The sequence below is a fragment of the Aquila chrysaetos genome, chromosome 3 (genome assembly GCF_900496995.4).
Source record: "Aquila chrysaetos chrysaetos chromosome 3, bAquChr1.4, whole genome shotgun sequence".
In the NCBI taxonomy this organism is placed as follows: domain Eukaryota; kingdom Metazoa; phylum Chordata; class Aves; order Accipitriformes; family Accipitridae; genus Aquila; species Aquila chrysaetos.
This window is the reverse complement of record NC_044006.1, coordinates 55,468,086-55,491,304: the sequence shown is the minus strand read 5'-3', so window position 1 is coordinate 55,491,304 and position 23,219 is coordinate 55,468,086. Positions and strand designations below refer to the sequence as shown.

The 23,219-nt window shown below is 41.6% G+C and overlaps 1 protein-coding gene across 4 annotated transcripts in view; it reads left to right on the top strand.

The window, feature by feature from the left end:
* Positions 1-23,219, top strand: part of FAM171A1 (family with sequence similarity 171 member A1) — an 89,565-nt gene that overhangs the window by 30,411 nt on the left and 35,935 nt on the right. For 2 of the 4 annotated variants that reach the window (XM_030009461.2, XM_041122624.1), the window contains one exon: positions 22,477-22,704. The exons of 1 other annotated variant lie outside the window; for it this stretch is intronic. In XM_030009461.2, the coding sequence (XP_029865321.1) occupies positions 22,477-22,704 (228 nt within the window). Of the gene's footprint in view, positions 1-22,476; positions 22,732-23,219 lie in introns of those variants that run through there. One more of the 4 variants, XM_030009463.2, reaches the window with a different exon arrangement.

Below are 23,219 nucleotides of genomic sequence, written 5' to 3'. Positions count from 1 at the left end.
TGCTTTCACCCTCATAGTGGTATCAGTATTGATAACAGGCTGATTAACTACATTTTTAGTGACTTTGCAGTGGTCAGAAAGCAAAGGGAGATAATACCACTAAGGGTTAAAGATTGCTTTGTGAAATTACTCTAAACTGACAAATAATGGTTTGCTGTCTTTGACATCTGTTAAATAAATGAATACAGCTGAATTTAAGTCAACTAGAGGGAATGCTGCTCCATTAATCAGTCTCCCTTTCCCCTTTGCTTACCAAGTACTTCTTGGAGAGACAGTTTGACTACAAACTTTTTTTTCCAATTGCCACATTATTTTTCTGCATAAATCTTCATGTAGGTACATGGAATGAATGTTTTTCCGTATCAATTTTAAGCTAGTGTGGGCTTTTAACTTGCTTGCAAATCGAAGTAGCAAAATAAGCATACTGTATTCTTTGCATTATCACTGGAGAAATGCTGACCTTCCGTGGAGGTGGTGGATTTGAATGCTTCTGGCAGCTTAAAACTTATGATATAAGACCCCCTCCTTAAGTCTCCACTGCAGATTTTTACACTGTTAGAGCTTTACCTGATAATTGCAACATTTTTGATCTGCAAAGAAAAGAAGTCAGAATAAGATAAAAGATCTGAAAGGCAAGTCAAATGTCAGGGAGTAGCAGTCCTGCATTGAACAGTCCTGTGGCATTCTTCTGGTGACGAAACCTCCAGAGCCCCTGAGGAGCTGTAGTCATGGGGAACAACCCTAGTAGAGCTGGAGAGTCACCGAAGACCATTGTGGTACACTCGTCCTGCTCATGGCACTGTCTTGTCAACCACACGTATGTGCTGTCTGGTTGACAAGGAGGAAAGGGGGATCATCACAGAGTTCTGCTTCTGGCTCTGTCACTGTAGGATTTTACATCGAGGTAATTTTTTTATCAGTGGGTATGCTGTGCAGGGATGGTGTCATTCAAGCAGCCACACCACATTGCTGGATCCATCCTGAGGTGTGACATATTTCAATTCTTAAATATATTGTGTTCATATGGTACTGCATAAATATTCCTGGTTTTGAGCTACAATATTGAGAACCTTCCAGTCCTCAAAATGTCAGATACAATAAGTTTTTGCTTGCCACTTAGCAATTAAATGACTGCCAGACTGAATGGTGCTGAACTGAAGTTTGCCTAAAATTGTAGTACGATTAAGGCCTTTCTGGTCAGGTTTCTTAGCTCTGTATTAATACCATATGATGAAGTGTTCTAGCCCTGAAACAAAGCCCACATGAAGTGGAAACTGTGGTTTCTTGATTTAACTGCAAGGAAGTTGGTCCTCTCTCTCCTTTATGCATCTGAGCCAATACTTCTATTAAAGATGTAATGCATAAGGAGTGTAATGCATAAACCCCACAAAGTTTTGTAGGAAGATAATCTCCGAATTAAGAGAATACACTGAGGCAGTGAAATTAAGTGATATTCTCATTTTCAGATGTTTCAATTCTACCTTGTCTAGGCTGAAGGAAATTATAAACTTCCCATTTAATTGTTTCCTTCTTAATAAATGACTCATCTTAAACATTCTTTCCTTGTCCTGCATGAAAATATAATTTTAAGATAGGTAGTGTGGTAGTATCACTAATAGCTGTAAGCTATGTGAGGGTGTATACTAACAAAATAGGTTGAATTCCTGTGGTGGCCAAGTTTTAGTCTGCCTCTGGCACAGAGCATAACAAAAGCACTTGGTGTGCAGCAGCAGGCTTTTAGTGCATGTCCTGCTGTGGTGAACTGTTGCATTCTCCTCCCTGTAACCACAGATGCAATAGTAACCTTCTCAGGAGGGAAACTGCTACTTTTAAAACACCACCCACAGATTCGGTTTTCTACATTGCAAAGTCTCAGCAACCTATTATCTCTTTTACTAGCTGTCAAGGTATTGACTGTGTAAGTTTATAATGTAAAATTAAAAACTCTGTATCCTTGTAGAGTTGTCAAAAAGCTGCAAATCTATTACAAGTAAAAAAAGCAAAGTACAATTAGATGTCTTAGTGATCTGCACCGCCTTTCTTTGCCCTCCACCAATTCTCTCTTTTCTTCCTTCTTTTTTTTTTTTGTAAAGTGAAAAGAGGTAACAGCATCTCTGTGTAAAGCTAGCCCAAATCGCAATAGCAGCCTTTATTTTCCGTTGAGGTGCTGTATAAGTTTATAGGTCTTCCAGTCAGCTTAAGGCCGTGCTGAGAAAGCAGAGATCTCCTCAAAGGAGAAGAAAAGTCAAGAGTATTTTTCTTGTCTAGTATGGCCTTGGTTTCAGGATGGCAGTTTCCTTTTGCCTGGCTCTGCAGGGTAACCTGGGGCTCCATGTGCTGCTGAGGCTTATTAATTGAGAAGATTTGCATAAAGAAATGTTTTGTTTCTGTTTATGATAAACCCAGAATAACTCCTTTATTATTCTTTTGATATCTTTGCTCAATTAAATTTAAAAAGAGATAGTCAGCAACTCATCCTTGCCCACAAATCAGACAATAACCACTGATCAAAATGAGCCCAGTCTAAAACATTGCCATGTAGAAATCAACTTAGATTTTTTTCATGTTGGTTGGGAGTGGGGGGGCAGGGGTGTGTGTGTTTGGGTTTTTTTAAGGCTGGGTAAGGGGAAGAGCCTCAAACCGTGTCTTTGGGACTTGAATGTGGTTGAGCCCACAAGATGGTAGAAGGGTGGTTCTTGGTTTCCCATCTGCTGTTGGGGTCTCTTGGTTTCAGTAATGCAAGGAAATCCGTTTTCAACACTCCCACATGATAGTTCCTGCGTTGCTGTGGCAGCAAAGCAGGGTGAGAGTTGGCTTCCGAAACAGGCACATGAGGGGTTCTGCAGTTTAAATTCAAGGCAGCGATTAGTGCGTCACCAGATTCCTGCTTGTTCTCGCAAAGAGGTTGTCATCCGCAGCCCACTCACCCCATTGTGAGCCCTCTTGAGCTAGCTTTGAATAAAAGAGACATTGTGAACGTACTTGCCTGGGAGGGAGTCTCCCCTTCAGCACAATGACGAAATACTTCCATGTGGTCACCACGCAGTTCACAAAATATCAAGCCTTGTTGATCTCTTTTATTAAAAACTAAAAAAATAAAGGACGTTAATAGAAACATCCATTCCCCCTGCAGTTACCTGGTCCCGTGTGTCATACTGTAGTATCTCTGTCACACTTCCCTGGAGGAGCAATGTGGGAAAGAGCACGTTGGCTAGATGTGCAATACAGCCAGGCTCCTTGGCATGAGGAGTGTTTAGAACTGAGAAACTTCTCCCATGTCTGCCCATGGTCTATTCCCCTCAAACCTCAGGAGTGCTTGTCATCCTTTCTTCATTATAAAACTTTAGCCAGTCACCTTCCTGCCTGACTGTCTCCAAGTCTGGGCAGAACCCAGGCTGGAAACTGGAGGGGTCTGGTCACTTGGTGAACTTCACAGCTGGTTTTCCTACATTAAAACTACTATTAAAGTGGTATTCTTAGAATTAAGTTTCATACACATCAGATGATTTAGGGGTTTTTTTAAATTTTTTTAAAGATCAAGTTCTGTGAAGAAAGGACTTTCTTTACTAGATGTGAATATAAGATTTTTTTCAGACCAGATATAAGTGAGAATAATTTTACATACCCTATTTTGTGGGGGTTTTTTGAAGCTCTTTTGTAAACTATGAATTTATTGTGTGTGTTCTATTTAAAAACACAGGTTGATTTAAATCTTCAGATTGTAGTGTATAAGGCTTGAATTATAACTGTTTATTAATAAGCTGTCCTCACTAATGATGCTTTTGAATCTCTCAAAAATCCCAGTATAGCCAAAATACTGCAAATGAAGCCTATGAGTCTGTAGAATGTAGGTATGATAGGCAATGCTACTCACACTTCTAATGCTGTTGACCTTGGTGGTGTTGTCCATGTGTTCACACCTTAAAAGCTTGCTTTTCTGGGTACTCATTTATGGTGGTCTGGCAGCTAGACGTGAGTGTAGAACCAAACAACTGCCTGGTAAACACTTTCTATATTCTGTATGGTCTCTGACACTTCAAAGTAGAATTGGATTAGTGTTAAGAACTAATTATTTTCTTCGTGTACTAACCTTTAAACACTTCAGAACTAGTTTGTTAGAAGTATACAGGCAGGGCATTCAAAAATACTTGCCTAACCTTACACTCCAAATGTTGCTTGACTTTTTCCCAAAGGTATGCTGGTGAAATAGGAGCATGAATCCTTACAGCCTCTGGCATTGTGGAGGTGTATACAGACTACTTGAAAAACTTCATTTTCCAGACTTGCTAAAGCTTGCGGTTTCTGAAGTAGCTTAACCTGGAAGTGAGAGAGTCCTACAGTTGTCCTTTGCAGCACCAGTGAGCATTTCAAATAAAACTCTAATGGAAAATTCCTGTGTAAAAGCTATCAAATGTTTTACTGGCTTTGAGGAACATAATTAAACTAATGAAAAAAAATATATATAATCATCATCTGTAGTCATTTAACATCCAAAAAACCACGAAGATTTTGTGAGTTAAGGCAGCTATGACATATTTTGCATTTAAGCATACTGTTTTTACTAGCTTTCACTTTAGGTATTGCTTCATATCTGATTGCTGATGTGTTTCAAAGATGTATAGATGTTTTTCACCACCATTCACCACTGTGAGTGACAAATCTATTCCGTTTAACTTTTTTTTTTCATAAAGCAATATGCAGATCATCTTCTAGCACTTACTTAGCTGCTTAACCTATGGGTTACTTAAGTGTTTGTGAGAGCCACGTTAGTGTTAGATGCCTTTCTCATTGCAACTTGCTCTGGTTTTATCTTGCAAACTGCAGCAAGCGTCCCAGATGCTGAGTGCCGTCACACAGGCTATGCCAAAGATTCAGAGGGAGAGGGCTCTATCATGTGCCTTGCAGTTCTGGCTGGGGTGGGACACAGATGGGACAAAATTTCATCTTGTGGAAAGCAAGCTGCAGAAGTCCTAGGTCTCCTCCCAGCATGGGACTGGGATCTGTTGAAGCAGTGCATACAGACCTGAGAGCCAAGAAATTTCCCTAGGTCCCATAGCAGAAGACTGGAGTTGGTGGTTTTGCACAACTCAGATGGTTTCAGGGCATGCTGTTTGATATACCTTCCCCTCACCCCCCATACCCTGCTGCTGGTTTTGACGCTTGCATGATGTGCAGTCAATGTTTGTATGAGTCACTCTGTGCCTCTGGAGGGAGGGAGGGATAGAAGGGTGTAATATTCCTGCAGTCCCTGAGCAGCATCAGAGCACAGTGTGTGGGTAGAAAAGTGTTTGTATCTCTTAGAGCCTGTCTTGACTGCTGCAAAGGGAGAAGGCAGAGCCTTGGATTATTTTTTCCTCCCCTCTCCACATCACTTCCTTACCCGCTAGCTGACAGCCCTGAGATGGTGGGGTGAGGGTGGTATCTGTGGGAGATAAGAGGCCAAAATGACCTGGTGGGCAGGAGAGTACACCGGCTGCTGAGCAGAGCTGCCCTGTTCTGCGACCCGGCTCCACGACAGCACGGCTGTGTACAGCCCTTGCACCGAAACATCTTGGGCCACAGCAGTAACGTAGTCCTGTGCAAATCAAAGGGAGCAGCCTGAAATACTCAACCTTTTTTTTTTTTTTTTTTTTTTTCCCCCCAATACTCCCACATCCAGTGGGAGATGATACTTTGCATATACAAACCCCACATGTGTAGGAGGATCTTAAACTTGAACAGCCAGCTGCTGTAATAAATAAAACATAGCAAATGATCCCAAAGAGAAAGGGGAAATGGGAGTCAAAAGGCCAAGGTGTTCTGGCCCAAAGCAGATGTTGGCAGTATCTGGGGTGGACGTGCTGGAAGAGGAGTGAATCTTGGATGATGTCAATGAAGTGCGTAGGTCCAACGATGGGGGATGGGGCAACCCCCCCAGCAGAGCACTAAGGAAGCCCAGCTGCTTTTTGCTATCTGTGGGGAACGTAGCTTTGCGCTGCCTCCGCTGCCTTACACCTCAGTCCTGAAGAACTTGGCAGGTAAGGAAAGGGGTGCAATGGGTGTATCGGAGAGCAGGGCCTGTGGCATGGTGTAGGTGTTATTCTCTCACTACTGCACCAAGGAAAAATTTTCTCTGCATATTCTCATGATGCTTTTGGATCAATTTTAAGGCAAGTCCAAGTAAGAGCAAATTGCAACAGTCAGTCTAGAGCTGATGGGAATTACTGGAATATGATAAGGACTTACAAAGGAAGGAGAGACCAGTATTCAGGGAGAAAAATGCTTATTTTTTTTAAATACTCCAGCAAGACAGAGGGACAGCATCTGCAGACCTGTGACTTTCCCATAAGCATCTCTTCTCATTCTTGTTTCCTTGTTGCAGTGGATGGAAACTGTCCACCTCTTCCCATGCCTTCCTGTCCCCTCCCATCCTACCCAGCTGACAGACATGGCAGGTAACCGGGTGGCCTCCCAGCTGTGTTAGTTGTCTGTGCCTGTGGTGTTAAAGTCCATTTACTACCCACCCCAGCTCAGCCCAAAGGCCTTTCCCTTCACAAGGATACATTCACTCATCTTTTTTATCTAATAGGAGGTGAAAGTCCCACTGAACATGAAACATTGTGTAGATCCTCTGCAAGCTAACAAATTGTTAGAAGAAATTTATTCATAGGCATTAATTTAACTCATGCAAAAGCTAGATGCTCCCCTATCTTCCCCTATCCCACTAACCTTCTGTTAGTGCACTATTTTTCTTTCTCCGAGTTTGGAGCTCCTTTTTCTAAATAGAGTCTGTGAGTATCTGTTTCTTAAGAACCCCAAACGAAGAAGCAACCCCACTGCTGTCTTAATAGACTTCCTTCATCATTCAGCAATAGTTTTTAGCCTTTTTGCTTTTATGGATCCTATTAAAAATATTAAAAAATCCGGTAACAGTAAAAAAGCCAGTGTAACACTGGTAGGCCTTATGCGTTAACTCTGGAGCCCCTGTACCAAGGGGTCTTCCTGCTGCTCTGAACTTCATGATCATACCATGTTCCAGATATTCAAAATATTGTGCTACGTGATTTTGTGAGCTTCTTTTAACTCTCGATTTAATTGATTTGGGAAAAAGGTTTGGTAACTTCAGAACTGAGCTGCTACACTTGCCTGAATCAGGGTGCCTACTGTCACTGTAGCAAGTGATCTGAAAAGGATACGCGTTTTCAAGAGGACTCTTTCTGGGAGCAAAGTAGCAAGGGTTGCAATGAAGCTGTTGAAAAATGAGCAGTCTTAATTTAAAAAGCAATTTCAAATTTCTGTGCACTTTGTAGGATGAACTTCTGAAACCTGTTTTTCTCTACAGATTGGTACAATCTTATGTGAAAATTGGGATGGGTTGTCCCAAATTTTTGCAGAGCACCAGAAGTAAAATATACGTGCTTTGTTGGGATTTTTTAACTGTGGCAGGTCTGCTATTTAAATGTATTTGCTATAATTTGCTATCACTGCTACTTAAATAAAATTAAGTTTAAACAAGACATATTGCTCTAGTGTAAATGCATTTATTTCAGGTTTTTAAACTTAATCACTTGACTGAATTTACCTCTAGCACAGCTTTCTATTTTTCTTTTTTAAAAAATGTGTATTACTAAGTGATGGAGTTTTGGAGTGGGATGACAGCAGGGCAAAGGTACCTAAATATGAAGCAAGATGTTTGATGAACAGCTCTGAAAATTCATGGCTGAGGTACTAAACAAGTCATGTCATCTCGTCCAAGTTATTTCAGCAGTAGCTCATTAGGCCAAAGAGGCAGTGGTTTTAAGCCAAATGAGAGTTCAGCACAAGAGTGGAAAATAACCTGGACCGGGATTCCTGGGTGACACCATCGGCTTTGAGCACCATCTTACGCTGCGCCAGGAGCCTAGGCCGGTGAAGATGCTCTGCGACTGCCCTGCCTGCCAGAGAGCCTTGCTGGCTTGGAGCACAGCTGCCTTTCGCAGACCCTTTCCCCATGCCCCCTGATGTAGCCTGGGCAGCAGAAACAAGAGAACTATCAAGGCCAAGGCCACATCTTCAGAGTCTAGGCCTTGTTATGGCTGATGTAGCAGGCAGTCCCCAGGGTATTTTGCGAGGAAACACCTCTAATTTGCGGAAAAGGATAAGCATGGCGCAAAAGTAGCGTATGGCCCACAAAGCCATCTGCTCCTACCACTGTCTGTGTTGACGGCAAGTTTAGCACTGCATCCCTAAGTGAATCATGAAATCTCACCCATTATGCTTCACAGGTACCTATTTGATTTTCTAAAAGTCCCTCCTACCAAGGTAACTGGAGCAGTGGCTCTAGAAAATGTTTGCTGAGGTTCCTAGTTGAAAAGAGATTTTAAGAAATTCCACCCACCTCACTGCAGTTTTAACATGGCAGTAACAAAAATGAATTTCAAAAGCAGCCTCCAAAGTAGGCAGCAATATTTTATATGTAAGCATACCAATTTAAAAGAATATGAAATGTGTTTTGCTTGGCTTTGGTACCGCAGGTAACATAAGAATCACCATGTTTTAAATGAGTTTCTATACACTATGAGTGTCTATGCTTAGCTGAGTGATTATCTTGCATGTTTTGTGCTATTTGTGATCCCAAGCATTTTGTGGTCCATGTGAATATAACCACAAAATAATTTCAGCCCAATTTTAGTACTCATTTAATGGCTAGAAAGATGAACTTAAAGTTCAAATATTAAAGGTTGTTTCATTCGCATTATCTATTAATGATTGTTACTTGCCATGCTTTTTCTTTATGTAACTACCCACTTAGATGGGAGTATCTGATTGAATGGTCCAAAGCCGAAATTAAAATCCTTCTTGCTCACATTGAACATCTTGGCTTTAGCATAAGTCAGTCATTTCTGGGTGAATCTTGTGTCTGCAGATATGCTGTTTTATGTTGCCACTTAAGGCAATTTGGTTTTTAATTATTTTGTCTCTCCTATACTGCATCCACGTGTATGTGGGTAGATGATGTCAATGTGCCTGTATAATTTTGTTGTAACTACATAGAATCAGAACTGTCACTGTTTTGCTGTGCTGTGTTGGCTGATACTGTACTAGAGCAGTGGACCTGGAGTCTTTTTCTCTTTGTAAACATCTAAGGCGACTCAGCTGATTGTCAGCATCCTTGGAGTAGACATCCAATTCCTACTGGATGAGTGCTGCCAGATTTCCTAACCTCTCTACTTTGTATGCTCTTTAAAATGATGCATATTGTGCTCTGCCAGCTGATGTCTAGAAGTCTCCATCATGCTAGTATGGTAGCACAAGGCTGCCTGGGAATTTGGGCGGGCTTTGAGCAATAATAGCAATCTCCTGTCCTTTTACTCTTCCCTTAAGTAATTTCGTAACCTCAAGAGAACAAGACCAGTTGTTGAAATAAATACATCAGCTTTCCTGTAAAACTGCTTGCTGCGGGTTGTGAGTGTGTGTATGCACACACACATCTATTGGTTTATGTGTTTAGTTTTTTTTCCCAGGGCCTAATGTGAAGAGGGAAAAAAAAGTGAAGAGCGATTTTGATTTAGAACATATGCTCAGCAAAGCAGGAAGAATATCTTATTTTTGTATTGCAGAATGTTAATTTCCCAAATCCCAGGACATGTTGAAATTATCTGAATTTTAAAATTAAGTGTATAATAGTTCAGAGAAGTGGTTGTCAAATAAAATAATATGTAGCATGAAATGATACTGAATGTATTGCTAAAAATTGGTATTTATAGATTTCCTAAAGCTGTTAAGTCTCAGAAGGAAAGATGAGGATTCTGTATTTCTATTTTACATATTTACAAGGTGGTTAGCACTCCTGTAGTACTCACTGGAATTGTATTTATGACTAAATATGGTAGAATAGGTTTTAAATTTATTTGGCTTGTTCCTTTAATATATTGGTTAACTGCTGTATACTGTTATTTTTCTTAACAGTTCATTTGTAAGTGTGAGAACAGAATTAACTGCAAACAAACAAAAAGGTTATACCACTGTGTGAAATACATATTTTCTTAACTTCAGGAAAGTGTCTGTAAACTTCTTAGAATGGGTTTCAGGGCAGTGATATGGACTGATAGTGTCGAGGAAACTTTTAAGTAAATGCTGTCATTTTTAGTGTGATTAGCTGTACCTTGTATTTTCAGTTTAATTTAGCTTACATACATGTGTGCATGTGTGCATAACATACATGAACCCTTCATCTGCTAACCTTATATTCATCTTAGGCACAACATAATAGAGTATATTTTACCCTTTCAGAAGTTGATTATTGGTCTTGTACTTTTTCATTTGCTTCCCAGCAAATTCCCCCAGCACATCCTGTTAATACAGCTTCTGTGTATAAGTTTAGTGTCTGTATGGTTTGGTTATTTAGAAACTCCTTCCTCCTGCTTCCCCTTTAAACATTGCTTGCACACAGTAGATCACTTTCCAAACATACAGCTGTTTGTTTAAACCAGTATAATACTTTAAAATGCTTGCTTAATGCATAGACTAAATGGCCGGCAAAATATTCGTGTTGCTGTCTGTGCCAAGGAAGCAGAGCGCACCACTGGAATGTTTTCAGTTCTATGTATCTGCTTGTTAATGGGGAAGTGGATGCATTTGTCAAACTAAAAATGCCAGCAGCCCTTCGTGATAGTGTTACTTTTAAACAGATGTGTGTTTTGCAGCACGAGTATAAGAAACAGAAGAGGTATAATGAAAGAATTTGAGGGATTCTGTGCTGTGGGAGAGAGCTTGAGCAGAGTGATGTTTACAGCTATATCTAAAATGGGTTTATGCCAGAGTGTAAGCAATAACTCCTTTCTTTTGGCAAATGGACAAACTAGTAAATAATACGAGCATTATGAGCATTTGTCAGAGTCCACTCTCTGACCAGACTCTTTTAGGTAGACCACATGTGGTGGGTATAATGTTTAATATCAAATGTACTTATCTGAAGATGTTTAATGTTACATGGGTTTTTTTATTTAGCACAGTGATACAAAATACACTGAAATCACAATACCAATGTAATTTGCACTTAGCAAATAGGAAACACAGCAATGGCAATAACAGTTCAATCACAACACCAATGTGTGATACCTGTTGCTGGTCTCTATAATTTGCTCACTGCCACGATGCTGGGCGTCACCAGCTACCGAGAAGGAATGTGTGGGTTGAAACCGGCTCAAGCCCATTTCTCTCTTCAAATTTATTTATTTCTGTTGTTAGTTGTTCTGTTTCTATACTCTATGCTGGGCTGAGCCATGTGTACACCCCCTCCCCATGCTGGTCTGGGAGACTTTCTCACTCTTAATGAACTCCAGGGAAAGATTTGCTCCACTCAACTGTGGTGTAGTCAGTTGATCCACTCAACCGACATAGCTGTTCATTTTACATGAACAAAGGCCGCCCTCGGGTCCCATTTGTGTTGAGATAAAGTCAGCTCTGTTTGTGGCAGCTGTGGTCAGTCACACCCTGCATTATTGCCTGAGCTTCAGGGCATGTCGCCCTTGCCCATCTCCTCTCAGCCTTCTTCCATCGTTTATTGGCCAGTCACAGCATTTTACATTGAGGTTTATCTCTGAAGAGAACATGTAATTCACCGATTTGTTTGATCAGCCATTTCTGCTGTGGTTCATTGGTTTTCAACATTTTGATTTGTGAACCGCAAGAGTCCTGCAGCAGAGTGCCACCCCCTTCAGGCCCCCCTTAGGTAGGCAATTATACAGCCTAAACGAACACGCTTCTCCAAGTCACTTTCACACCATTCCCAAAGCCTGGACCACGGACCTCCAGGTTAAAAACCTTTGTCTCTCAGCTACAGTGGTAGTCATGGGACTGTGATAAGCACCACTGGGAATCAGAGCTGTGAGGTGACCAAGAAATGCAAATGCATGCTCCAGTGCCCTTCCCAATCATGGAAAGCAATATAAGCTGGGTGAGCAGCGTATCAAAACCCTGGTTGTTGTCGCTTTGTGTTTTTTACATAAAATGAGTCTGTAGAAAGATGAATGTTGCAAGGGTAACTATAACTGTACTTTCCAATTATGATTGTGAATTTGTGGAAGAGCCAATAACTTCTGATTTACATAATCGACTTCCAGTGTAGGGGAATAGAAAGCAACTTTTTAAAATTCACAATTCTAGTCTGATTAGAAATTTTTTTTCTCATGAAATCTTAACAGCCCTAAAATTAATCTGCTGCCAAGAATTAAGATCACCATGGCTGCTATGATAATTTAAACTGAAGCAAGTTTTGGGTGCTGAGTCAGTTGTTATGCTCTGCGTATATATGCAGTCATCACTGGTGAAATACAGACAGTACAGCAGCCTGGTTCAAAAATATTCATTGAAAAATTAATTGACTTGGATGAGAAGGCTGCTTCTGCGTGACTGAGATTGGATGAAGGGGTAAACAAAGGGTAATGATAAATGACTGTGTGTCAAGCTGGGGATGCTTTACAGTGTTAGGATGAAGGCAACTGTAGTGGGTCCTGTTTTATTTAAAGTCTTTATGCATTATCTAGAAGAAGACCTAGATCACAGGGGGTTTTTTAGTTATTCCAAATGAGGAAATATAAACATTGTTTTGAACAGAAAAATCTCAAAAATTTGGAAATATAATAAATATTTCTGGAGGATAAGAAAGTTTCAATATAGGTAAGTTGGGGAGCGATTAATCCTGGTGCTATAGCGAGAAGAACAGAAGTCACAGCAACTGGCTTGTAGAGATGTTAATGAAAGCATGCTTTTTAGGGTCAGGAGGAACCAGCAGTAACCTCCTCCCTCCACCCAGACAGAAATGCCAACTGTAGCTGTAGAGGTTTTTCAAGAGCGGTTGTAAACCCTGCATAGTGCCTGTGCAAAGTCCTCACTGCTCCAAATCAAACCCTTCTCTGGCATTGTCACAAGCATCCTATCCTTATGGAGCCAGGAGATTTTACTGCTGCGGTGCCCATATGCAGTGGTAGACGTACCGTAGTCAGGAAGTTATTTGGGATTCAGTTTGGGATTTGGGACTAACACAGAATAAAGGTCTACTGCAACTGTTCTTGTCAAATACTGACCTAAAGCTTGTCTAAGTCAGGCAGCCTTCCAAAGTGACCGTAGGGGTGCGGTTCAGTGGTACAGCTGAGGTGACCTAATTGCCCCTGAACCAGCAGGAGTGGTCCTGATTCCCTTCTCCTTCTCCACCGGTGTTGCACTTGGCCAGAAGACTTCATGCCTCTTTGCTCCCACACCTGCCCATTCTGCTGATTTTGGCACTCGGGGCTGCATTGCTTCAGCAGTTCAACCTGATAACCTGGCAACAAGCTGCTTGTTTTGTTAGGCTGGTGCTGTGCTGGGTTGGTAAATGGAACCGACACGGTGACAGGTCCAAGGAGCAGCAGAGCAGCACAAGAGAAGGAGCAGAAGTCCACAGCTGAGCCATGGAGGTGGGAGGGGAAGGGATGCTCCTGATTTTGCCCTGGAGTAGCTGAGCAGCAGCGCTGAACTCCTCATCACCCTGCAGAACTCTCTGCTCGTGCTGGCTGGGCTGGAGGAATGAGGTGGTTACCACGTGTAGCTTCACCTATGCTTAGTTTTCCTGTGTGCCAGCTGGGGATAACCACTTCAAGGAATGAAGTGAATATAAATTGACTATTTAGTTATTTGGGAAAAAACTTGAGAGTGCCTAGATAAAATTTTAAGGCAAGAATTTGCCTCTGTACCTGTATTAGCTTACGTCAGTGGAGTACTGAGATGAAAGGGGAAGTCTGTGCTGCAGACTGCAATGGGAATGTAGAGAGTCACTTGAGTTGGATTTGTTTGAATTGTTACAGTGGTTTGTTTAAAAAAAGAAAGACAAACAATTCAAGTAAAAATACACTCTTCCAAAGTGATGTCTAGCTTTGCTTTCACAACAGGTTTTGGAAATAAGTAGAGATTAAACGTAAGATTGAAGCTACTTGGAAATAAGCAAAAGAAGGTGCTTGTCTCCTCCCTGCCCCACTGCACATACACTGGTTCACTTAAACATAGAATATATCTGCTTTAAATTGTTTTCATCAGACGCATACCGTTATTAATGGCATTAGGAATAAGTTGTTCCAAGAAAATGTAACACATCCATTCATGGCTAAGCAAATCCAAGCTTTCCCTTTCCACCCTCCCCCAAACTAGACTGGTGATACAGTAGGTATAAAGTTGGCTTAAAATCCCTGCGAGCTGTGCAGTGGCTGAGCTCAATGTGTTGTTATCCTCAGAGCTGATGTTGCAAAATCAGCTGTGGTCTTGTTTGAGTCAGTGGAGAACTCTAATGCTCAGCAACTGAAAAATATCGGTGCATTAACTTTTCATTCCATATTGATCTCCAAAACAGAGTTTCAAAGGACTCTATTAGGAAAAAAAGAGGGTTTTAAGCAGGGATTACTTTTTCATGTCTTGCAAAGAATGCATTATGTGTGTGGCAAGCTAAAGCTTTGAAACCCAACTTCCATCTGCGCTCCATGACAGTATCTTTATATAATTCCATGTCTAAAAGGCAAGGTTTGGAAATGAAATTAGTTTGTGTCATGCACAGTTCCTGTAGAGATCAAAGGCAGACCTGTTAATGCAACTATTGCTATTCATGAGTTTCATAGCCGTGTGAGTTTCAAGTTAATTATAAATGCTCGTTTAATCACTTAACAATAGGGTATCAGAGCCTCATCTGGGCATTATGCATATAGCTCTCACTTTTTTTAATTAAAGCAAGTTCCTACCTTTTTTTCCAATAAATTAATTTTGGTGGTAATGCTCTAGGCTCTAGCAGGTCAGGATATGCAAATCCCCTTTTAAATGCTGGACGGTTGTGTGATGAATGTCTTTATTTTATTATCCTTTAACTGCCCCTCCCTCCCCCTTGAGTACATGGTTGTGTAGTAGTCTGGTTGTCACTGGAGATGGCATAAATTGCTCTAGTTCTTATACTAGAGTTCCTTTTGTGACACATTATCTCCTAGTGATAATGCACACAAATTTTAATAAAATATTTTGAGATAAACTAATGTATTTATCATTTTAGTGTCCAAATGCTTTGTTCAATAGATTTTAAACTTGAAGAGGCAAATAGGGCACCTGCCTGACCTTCATATCACAGACCACTGTGCTTTATTTGAATATTGAGGATTGAGTCCAATTATTTTGGTTAAGATAAACCATTTCAGTCCCCTGGAAATTCAATCCTTGTGTACTAGAGAAACTAGCCACAGTGCCAGCAATGCCTGAGGCACTTGCAGTGGCAAGAAATGCAGAGATGAGAAATGCAGATGAACCAAACTGTGCTGCAGAGAAAGACAAACAACCCTCAAGTGCCACCCAAGAGCAGCCTCTTCCGCAGCCTCAGATCCTCCTTGCCCAGTGAGATGAGGTGAGCAAGATGCATTGGTCGGGCATTACAGAGGGGCTTCTCTGCGCCAGTTAAGAGACTGGACTATGCAGCTCCCATTGCATCAGATCTCTAGGAATAAAGGAAAAGCTCAGAAATCAGTCAGTTGTGCATTTGGGGAAAAACGTTCCTTCTTGACTTCTGAGGTGTGAGAGTTAATTATAGTCATCACACTACAAGTGCTCAGAGTGTGCAGAGGACCATGCTGATAGTCTTCCCCATGACCTGCAAAGCAGAAAAGTGTTTAGCAAATTCAGATTGCAGTGCTAAAAAGAAGCATCACAGACAACCATTTGGGCTGGCTTCGTAAATGTTCTAGAATCAAACATTATTTCTCTTAACTCCAGAATTAAACATTAATTGTAAGCCTTAGTTAAACACCTAGAACTATAGTTAAAGCTATTTAAAAAAAAAAAAAAAAAAAGAAATCTTCCCATAGTTTGTCAGCACGAGTGAATCTGCCATCTAGTAAGCTGTTCTCTTGTTGCTAAGAAATGACACCTGAATTTGCTTAAGTTCAGCATACAGCTGTTGGGTCATACTGCATCTCTGGTCAGCAAGACTAAAGGTCCTCAGCTGACTTGTTTTTTGCAGTTTCCCTGTTATGCACAGTGATCCAGCCTTCTCTTGCAATAACTGAAGAGGTCGGGTTCTTCAGATGGCCAGTCCTAAGGCTGCTTCCCTGTCCTCTGGATTTTTATGTGGCTCTTCTCTGAACCCCTCTACTTTCTAAATCCTTGAAGTCTGGGTCTGAGAACTAAGCCCTGTTGTGTGGTCCTTACTAAAGTTCTGACCAGTGCTATGGACAGAAGTAAGGAACTTCCTGCTTGATGGTAGGGATGGCAGCAGCCCTGGTATAATCTTAAGAATCGCTGAACAGCCAACAAGCAGAAGCAGAACTCTTGCATCCCACCCTCTGCGTGGTTGGGTTCCCTGGAAATCAGTGGCAGACGCTCACCCCAGTTGAAACCTTGGTCACCAGTGGTGAAGGGGAAGGCTGTGTAGCACCACTGGTGTTCCTGTAACGTGTTCTGAACAGAGGATGTCGTTGTCTTTGTTCTAAATCTTCTACAAACACACCTAGTTTGTCGTTTGAGGTGGTACTTGGGAACTTACTTTTCAGGTGACGACATCAATGAAGATCAGAGTCTGTGTGCTTCTGGAGGGATGTTACTTACGCATTTCCTGTTTCTTCATATGAATTTACTCTGCTACTATTTTGAAGCATGGTTGTCAGTAGAGCTTTCTTGATGCAGTACATCAGAAAGATATGATGATATGTAAATGCTTGAGTTGGCATCTGTGGCTAGAGGATGGGGAGCACTCATTTTTCTAGGAAAATGTTTTCCTTTAGATAAATGAAAATCCTGTTGTTTGGCTGAGGAGTGACCTTGCACATGGGCGAAAGGTTGAGAGGCAGAAAGGCTTATCCTTTTGGCATGTAGGATTCAAAACCAGGCATGTTGCCAGTAAGCTCAATCAGAGCAGAGGATACAATTTTAAATAAAGTTCATAATGGCATTTTTTAAATGAGCAGGAAGTTTTCTTTCTCTAATCAAACCCTAGATAATTTAAATATCTCTTTCTTTGGTAATATCCTGACATTGTCCATAGATAGGGGACCCCCAGAGGAAAAGATAAGTGATAACGGCTGCCTGTGTCAGCCGGTTCCCGAAAGAGATCATCTGTCCAGCAGACGCCAGTGGGAGTCTGCCTGACAGAGGGGTGTGTGCACAGAAACCAAATTGCAGGATTGGGATCTAAATAAGATTGTGATCTTTGACTTCCAATCTGTGTCATAACTTTTCTCTGTTTATTTCAGTATTTGAGATCTGACAGTGTGCCATCACTCAGATCGCTCAGGATTTTTCTTTCTATGTAACATTACTGGCTTATTAAGAAAAAAAAAACAAGCCCAAACCAGTGCTTTTCACTTTTCAGGAGTTTGGTTATAGAAGTTGGCGTTGATGATTACAGTTCTGAAGGAAACTGTTCCCAAACTGGGAGTTCACACCAATATAAAGAGCAGTTGTGAGTCTAAGAGGGGTTGCAACTGCAGAAATAGTTGTCTTAAGGTTTCTTGTATTTCAGAGGAGGCAGTGTGGTTCATAAAGCAGATGGCACAGGAAGGATTGCTCAGAGAAAGTTTAGGCTTAGTAAAATCTCAAAAATCAGATTAAGACGACAGATGGGATTCTGGATTGGAATGCTAACATGTAAGGGGTTTTTTTTGTCTTTTTTTATTTCACTTTCCCAAATTATAACCTTGGAGATGCTGGGGTTTTTTATATAGCTGACAATAAAATTAGTACTAGAAAGCTGGGAGGGAGTTACACTTAAGCTGCTGTTTTCACTCTAACTGGTAGTTTTGGTTTGTGCTTGTTTGAAAAACAAGTGAGATGTGACTGCTGAAAGAAGACAAAGGAATATAACTACAAGAAAAGAGATTTAGGCTAGACTTACTTGCTTGAGCATACACATAGCACAACCTTGATCTCTTTGTGGAATGTACCCCTGTATTTGCTGTTTTCCCACTAACGTCCTTTTCCCACTTTGCTTTGGGATTCTTGAAGCTGAGTTGCAGCGTTTCCCAGATGGCTTGCACTATTTAACATTTGCGAGTGGCCCATTCCTAGCTGCACTTTTAGACGGGGACACAGAGTCTTTTTGCTCATCCAGATATCCAGGATATCTTTCCCCGTGGTTTATCTCCTGGAAGTGAACAGTTATCATAAGTAGCTCTTGCTTTGGACATGAAGCATTCCTGTAGGACTATAATGGCAGGGCATGTGCTAGTGGTGCTGGCAAACTACTCCAGCTCTACCTGTGCCCACCTGTGTTGTGCTACAAGCCAACCGGGAGCCACGTGCCAGACAGCCCAGGTCTGAAAGAGTCACATTCACACCACGCTGGTCAGGAGCCAGGTATATTAGAGGGGGCTGTTGGCTCAGGCATGGCCTGTCCTGAATGTGACTGGCCTGTCTGGGGAGGTGGAGACATCACACCTGCCCTGGGTGAATTCATCGGTGCCGGGGTCTGTCACCTCAGCTGTCTCTGCTTGGCTCTGTGGTGAGGAAACATCAGCACTGTGCACCTTTGTGTCCCCTTCCTTCCTCCAGGGCCTCACTAGTAGCACAGAGCAAAGCTCTTTCTGAACTTAGGAATTGAATATTCCCGCTGTAGTAAATAACAGAAAGCACAACAGTCTCACAAATCTGTGGGAGAATGAAGCACATTTCTCTTTAGCAGTTCACAGTCTCGGAGTTCATCTACAGTGTGTTCGGTTCTCTGTCTCTGTCGTGTTGCCCACTTACTGCAGATGTCCTTCCTTCTCTGAGTCCCTGTGTCTTTAATTCTGTGTGAGCTCCTTGCTGTGGTAGGCTGTAAAACTCAGGAATACTGTATCTGCTTTATCCCCACTGTTTTGCTGAGAGTACTAACTAAAAAGTTTGCCAGATACTTTAAAGACTCTATTCCTTAGCTAATAATGAGTCTTCTAAGCAGCTTTTTCTGATTAAATACTTCTCTTAGTATACCTAATGCTTCGGTCTAAGACCTCACTATCAATTTGAGGTCAGACTGATCTTGGATCACTTGCTGTCCTTACTCTGCTCTCTTCTTTCCCTTCTTCAGTCCTCCTGTTCTTCTCAGTGCCTGAGTATCTCCTAACAATTCTGAAACTTACTGTATAGCTTTAAGTTTTCATAGTAGTCTCTCTTTATGGATTGTTCTCATCGCTCTCACTGTTTGAGCGGAGGTTTTCTTTAACAATTTCTCTCCAGTTTAAAGCTTGTAATCATTCTGTTGCTGTGGAAATTACTGTGATAATGCAGGTTTAGTGTTCATGACTTCACTGCTGCATTAGATAAGAAGAAAAAGGAGCTGTTGCGTGGGAGAAAGCCCTGAATTAAGCAAGTTGTGTATATTTCACACGTATGTCAGGGAAGATAACACATGAAAAGGAATTAGGGCTGTTCAGGCTGCTAGGATTTTCTCTATCTTCTCAGGAAAAAACAAGTCTAAATATTAAAAAGGAGGAGAAAAAAAAGCCCAGTGTCTAATCTAGGGACCGTGGTTTGGAACAGCAGTTCCAGTCTGTTGCCTTTCAGGATATCAGTCTTCCATCTTGGGTGATGGCCTTTGTTGTTTCTCTTTGGAAACAGGATTTTGGAAACCCTTATCCTTCCTTATCAGAAAGAGAGAAGGGTGCAGACAGAAGTCCTTATATAGCTATAGAGTGAAGGATAAAGGAATTTCCTACTGGAGATACCTATGGCTAGCTCTCTTGTTTGGGAAGAGACAGCTGGACTTGTGTATACAGGAAAATTTTTCTTTATCAGTCTTTGTCCCTTGATCAATTTTAGTAGTAGTCTCTACTCTAGAATTTTGGGTGTCTATAAGGAATTAAATAGATTTGATACTTCTGTTGTTTTCTTATCTTCTTCCTTGATTAGTATTTAATATTCCAGAGCTCCTTGGTTCCTCCTTATATGTGGTTGTTTTAGAAAAGGCTAAACTGTCATGGTACTGAAATTCCTAACCACAATGTTCAGCTTGTCATGTTTCCTTGCTTTTTCTTTAATGCATGACCCATTATTCTTAACCGCATCTGTTCTTCAGCATTCTTTGCTAGGCAATTCAAAGTAGGAAACATTAACAGCACAGCTATCTGGCTTTGGATCTAAGCGTATTGTTCCTGCACATTTTGAAAATAAAAACTTATATTGCTTTTTGCCCTCGCATTTGTAAATACATGTACAGTTTATAAATACATACATGTTCCTTTGATTAATGTGGCTGCCTTTCACATGCACAAGATTTCACAAGTTGCTTGGTGGTCAAGGCAAAGTTTCTAAGGAGGCATTCTGTACATATACACCAGAGCGTATGGACACTGTTTTTCAATATACGTTGTTTTCTTTGACTACTAAATGCAAAACTGGGAACAAGTCCAGAATCTTTAATAGCTAGAATGCATTTCATGCTGATCCCCTCTAAATTGGCATCCTCCGTTGCCAAGTTCTAAAGTGAGGGCTGTGATGATGATGAATTTCTCTAATGGGGTTTTTGTTCAGGGCTGCCTGATATTTATATTTTCTGTACTGTAGGATTCAGACAGAAGGTCTCCACTTATTACAAGGCCCAATATCTTTCTGGCTGAAATGCCCCTAGGACAGAGGTGCTGATATTTTTGTATTAGATCCTGACATCCTTTTAAAATTTTATATTGTTACAGTATGTTTCTCAGCATACTCTGTTGTGTCATTTCACTATTGAAAGTCACAACAGAGATTTCATTAAGTTCTTTGTTGTTCTTGGTGTTATGTCTTGCTGGCTCAGGGCTTACACCAAAATAAGTTCTTAAAATCCTAACGCACAGTAGTAATATAACAGAACTGTACCACCAATAGTGTTCTGTAGAAATCAATGTATTGTTTTTAAATATATGTGAAAAGGATGTCATGCTCTTTTTTCTGGGCAGCACATGAAAAAATGAGTTGCACGTGGAGTGTGAGCATCTTGCTTGTGGTGGCTGAATTCCACTGACACAAAAAGGGAGTTTGCAAAATACCATCTACTACCTTGGGGAATGGAGTAAGCTGAGGTAGGGGACTTCATGCAAGCACAACAAAATTTCCAAAGATGAGGGCGAGAACAAGAAAAAGGGGAGAGTGGGAGAGAAGAGAAAAGAGGGAGGTAGGTACTCATTTAGGAGAACAAGGTGACTGTAAATGAAAAAAATCCAAGGAGTGGCTTGGTGGAGGCATTGGACCGTTGCTGGGTCTTTTCAACCCAGCATTGCATTTAAGTCGTAGTTACTGAAGAAAGACAACAGCTGCTACTTTAGAGCATGCGGCAGAGGAACTATTGGAGGGGCAGAAAAATAATCATAGATATAGAGGAATGCCTTCCAGAGGGACTGTCTTGCACAAGCCATTCTGCTTTATGTAACAAAAGCCTGGTGACACAATGCATGGTTTAGTCGTAGGAGTGCCCTGGAGTGGACAAATATTGTCCATCTGGAAACATTTAAACAAGTAATTAGTTTCTGGAAAAATGGCAGATTACTCAGGGAAAATGTAGTCCATTGTGTTAGCTTCTGACAGCATGTCTACAAGATGTATGATTCTCCTGACTGCCTTAACTATCACTTCTTGGCTTTTCATACCCACCAGTTGTATGTGGGGACAGGTAATACAGTACTGTCAGGGCTGACAAGCAGGTATCACTAGGGGCTGTGACATTTTTGCCCCTTCAGAAAAAAGGCCAGGGAACCCGGAGGCGGGGGGGGAAGTGTTCCTCTCTTCCTCGCTGCTAGCACTCTGCATCCCACCTAGTCATCCCGTGCCTTGAGGACAAGGATCCGATGCTGTGGGATTTCACCATCTTGGTTAGACATCACCAGGGAAGTGCTGTGCCAGCTAGGGCAGTCTCTCTCACCAGGGTTCAAAATCTCCAACTGTAACACAGCCCGCTCCGTTGCCCACTTTCTTCCTGGGCTTCCGTCAAAGCAGATTTCCTCTGTTTCTCTGCTACACAAAGAGAGAAATGTTTTGGGGAAGGGATGAGGGAGCACAGCCCACTTCCAGCCCTTCCGTCTCCCCACTGCTAGTGGAGAAGGCTGGCTGGAGCAGAGGTACAGCAAAGCAGGGGCCTTACAGAGAGTTATGATGCCGTGCTATCTGTGACTAATACATGACGTTTGATAGCACACACATTTAGAATTATGCTACTGTGAGATTGACATGTTGCCCATCAAAGGGAATATTGCCTGCCCCTGGTGATGTGCTGCCCAGCTGCATGTGGGTCATAGGTAGAATATAGATGCCTCCACAGCTGGAGTTAGCTGTGGGGCAATAATTCAGGACCTGGTCTGGCTTGTGGCAGAATCTGCAGTGTCTCTAAAGAGTGACTGCCCAGAATGGAGAACCGCAGGCCAGGACAAGAGGTCGTACTTGGCACCGAAGTGTCAGAGGTTAGCACTGAGCCCTGTGTCTTTTTGGTCATTGGTGTGCTAGCATGTTCTAACTGCTGCCTCCTGCAGAAGCTTTTTGGACGATAATCGCTGTGGTTGTTTGTCATTACAGAAGTAACGCTGAAGGTCCATGTAAGCGATGCCAGCACACATCAGCCAGTAACTGAAGCCTTCATTGAGATTTTTACCAACCAGATCTCCATTGCATCTGGAACCTCAGGAGCAGATGGCACTGCCTTCCTCAAGTTTCAGTATAAGTTGGGCAATCAGCTGATAGTGACTGCTAGTAAACATGCATATGTGCCAAATTCTGCACCATGGAAACCTGTAAGATTGCCTGGTAAGAGATCTTTATTTTTGTTCTGAGGTAAGATTTTGCATCTAAAGGAAGTTACGTAGATTTGTATGATGTGTTTTAATGCTTGCGATCCTGGGTGGGAGGAAGAACGTCTGTGCGTTTCAAAAAAAGCGAGGTTTCTTCCTCAGTTAAACTGTGCCATCAGGGCTGTGCAGAGATTGGCTTTACTCCTGGTTGTCCTTGATACAGTGCTATGTCAGTTTTCAAACAACTGCTGGTGCTCTTACAGCTCCACAGAAAATACAAATCTATTCCAGATATTTTTCTTTATGGGAACTCTGTTTCCAAGTGCTTTGTTTCAGCAGCTGTGATGTACTCGTTCGTTTCTCTCCCAAGGTGCAGCAACAACTGTTGCACCGTAGGCTGTAGTGTACAAAAAAAGTCCTGGCCTTTCAGTTCTTGACCGTGTCCATAGGACAGTTTTAATCTGCAGTTATGTTATCCAGATGTAAGGATTTTTTCTAACTTAATTAGCATGGTTTGTGTCTTCCGCAGGC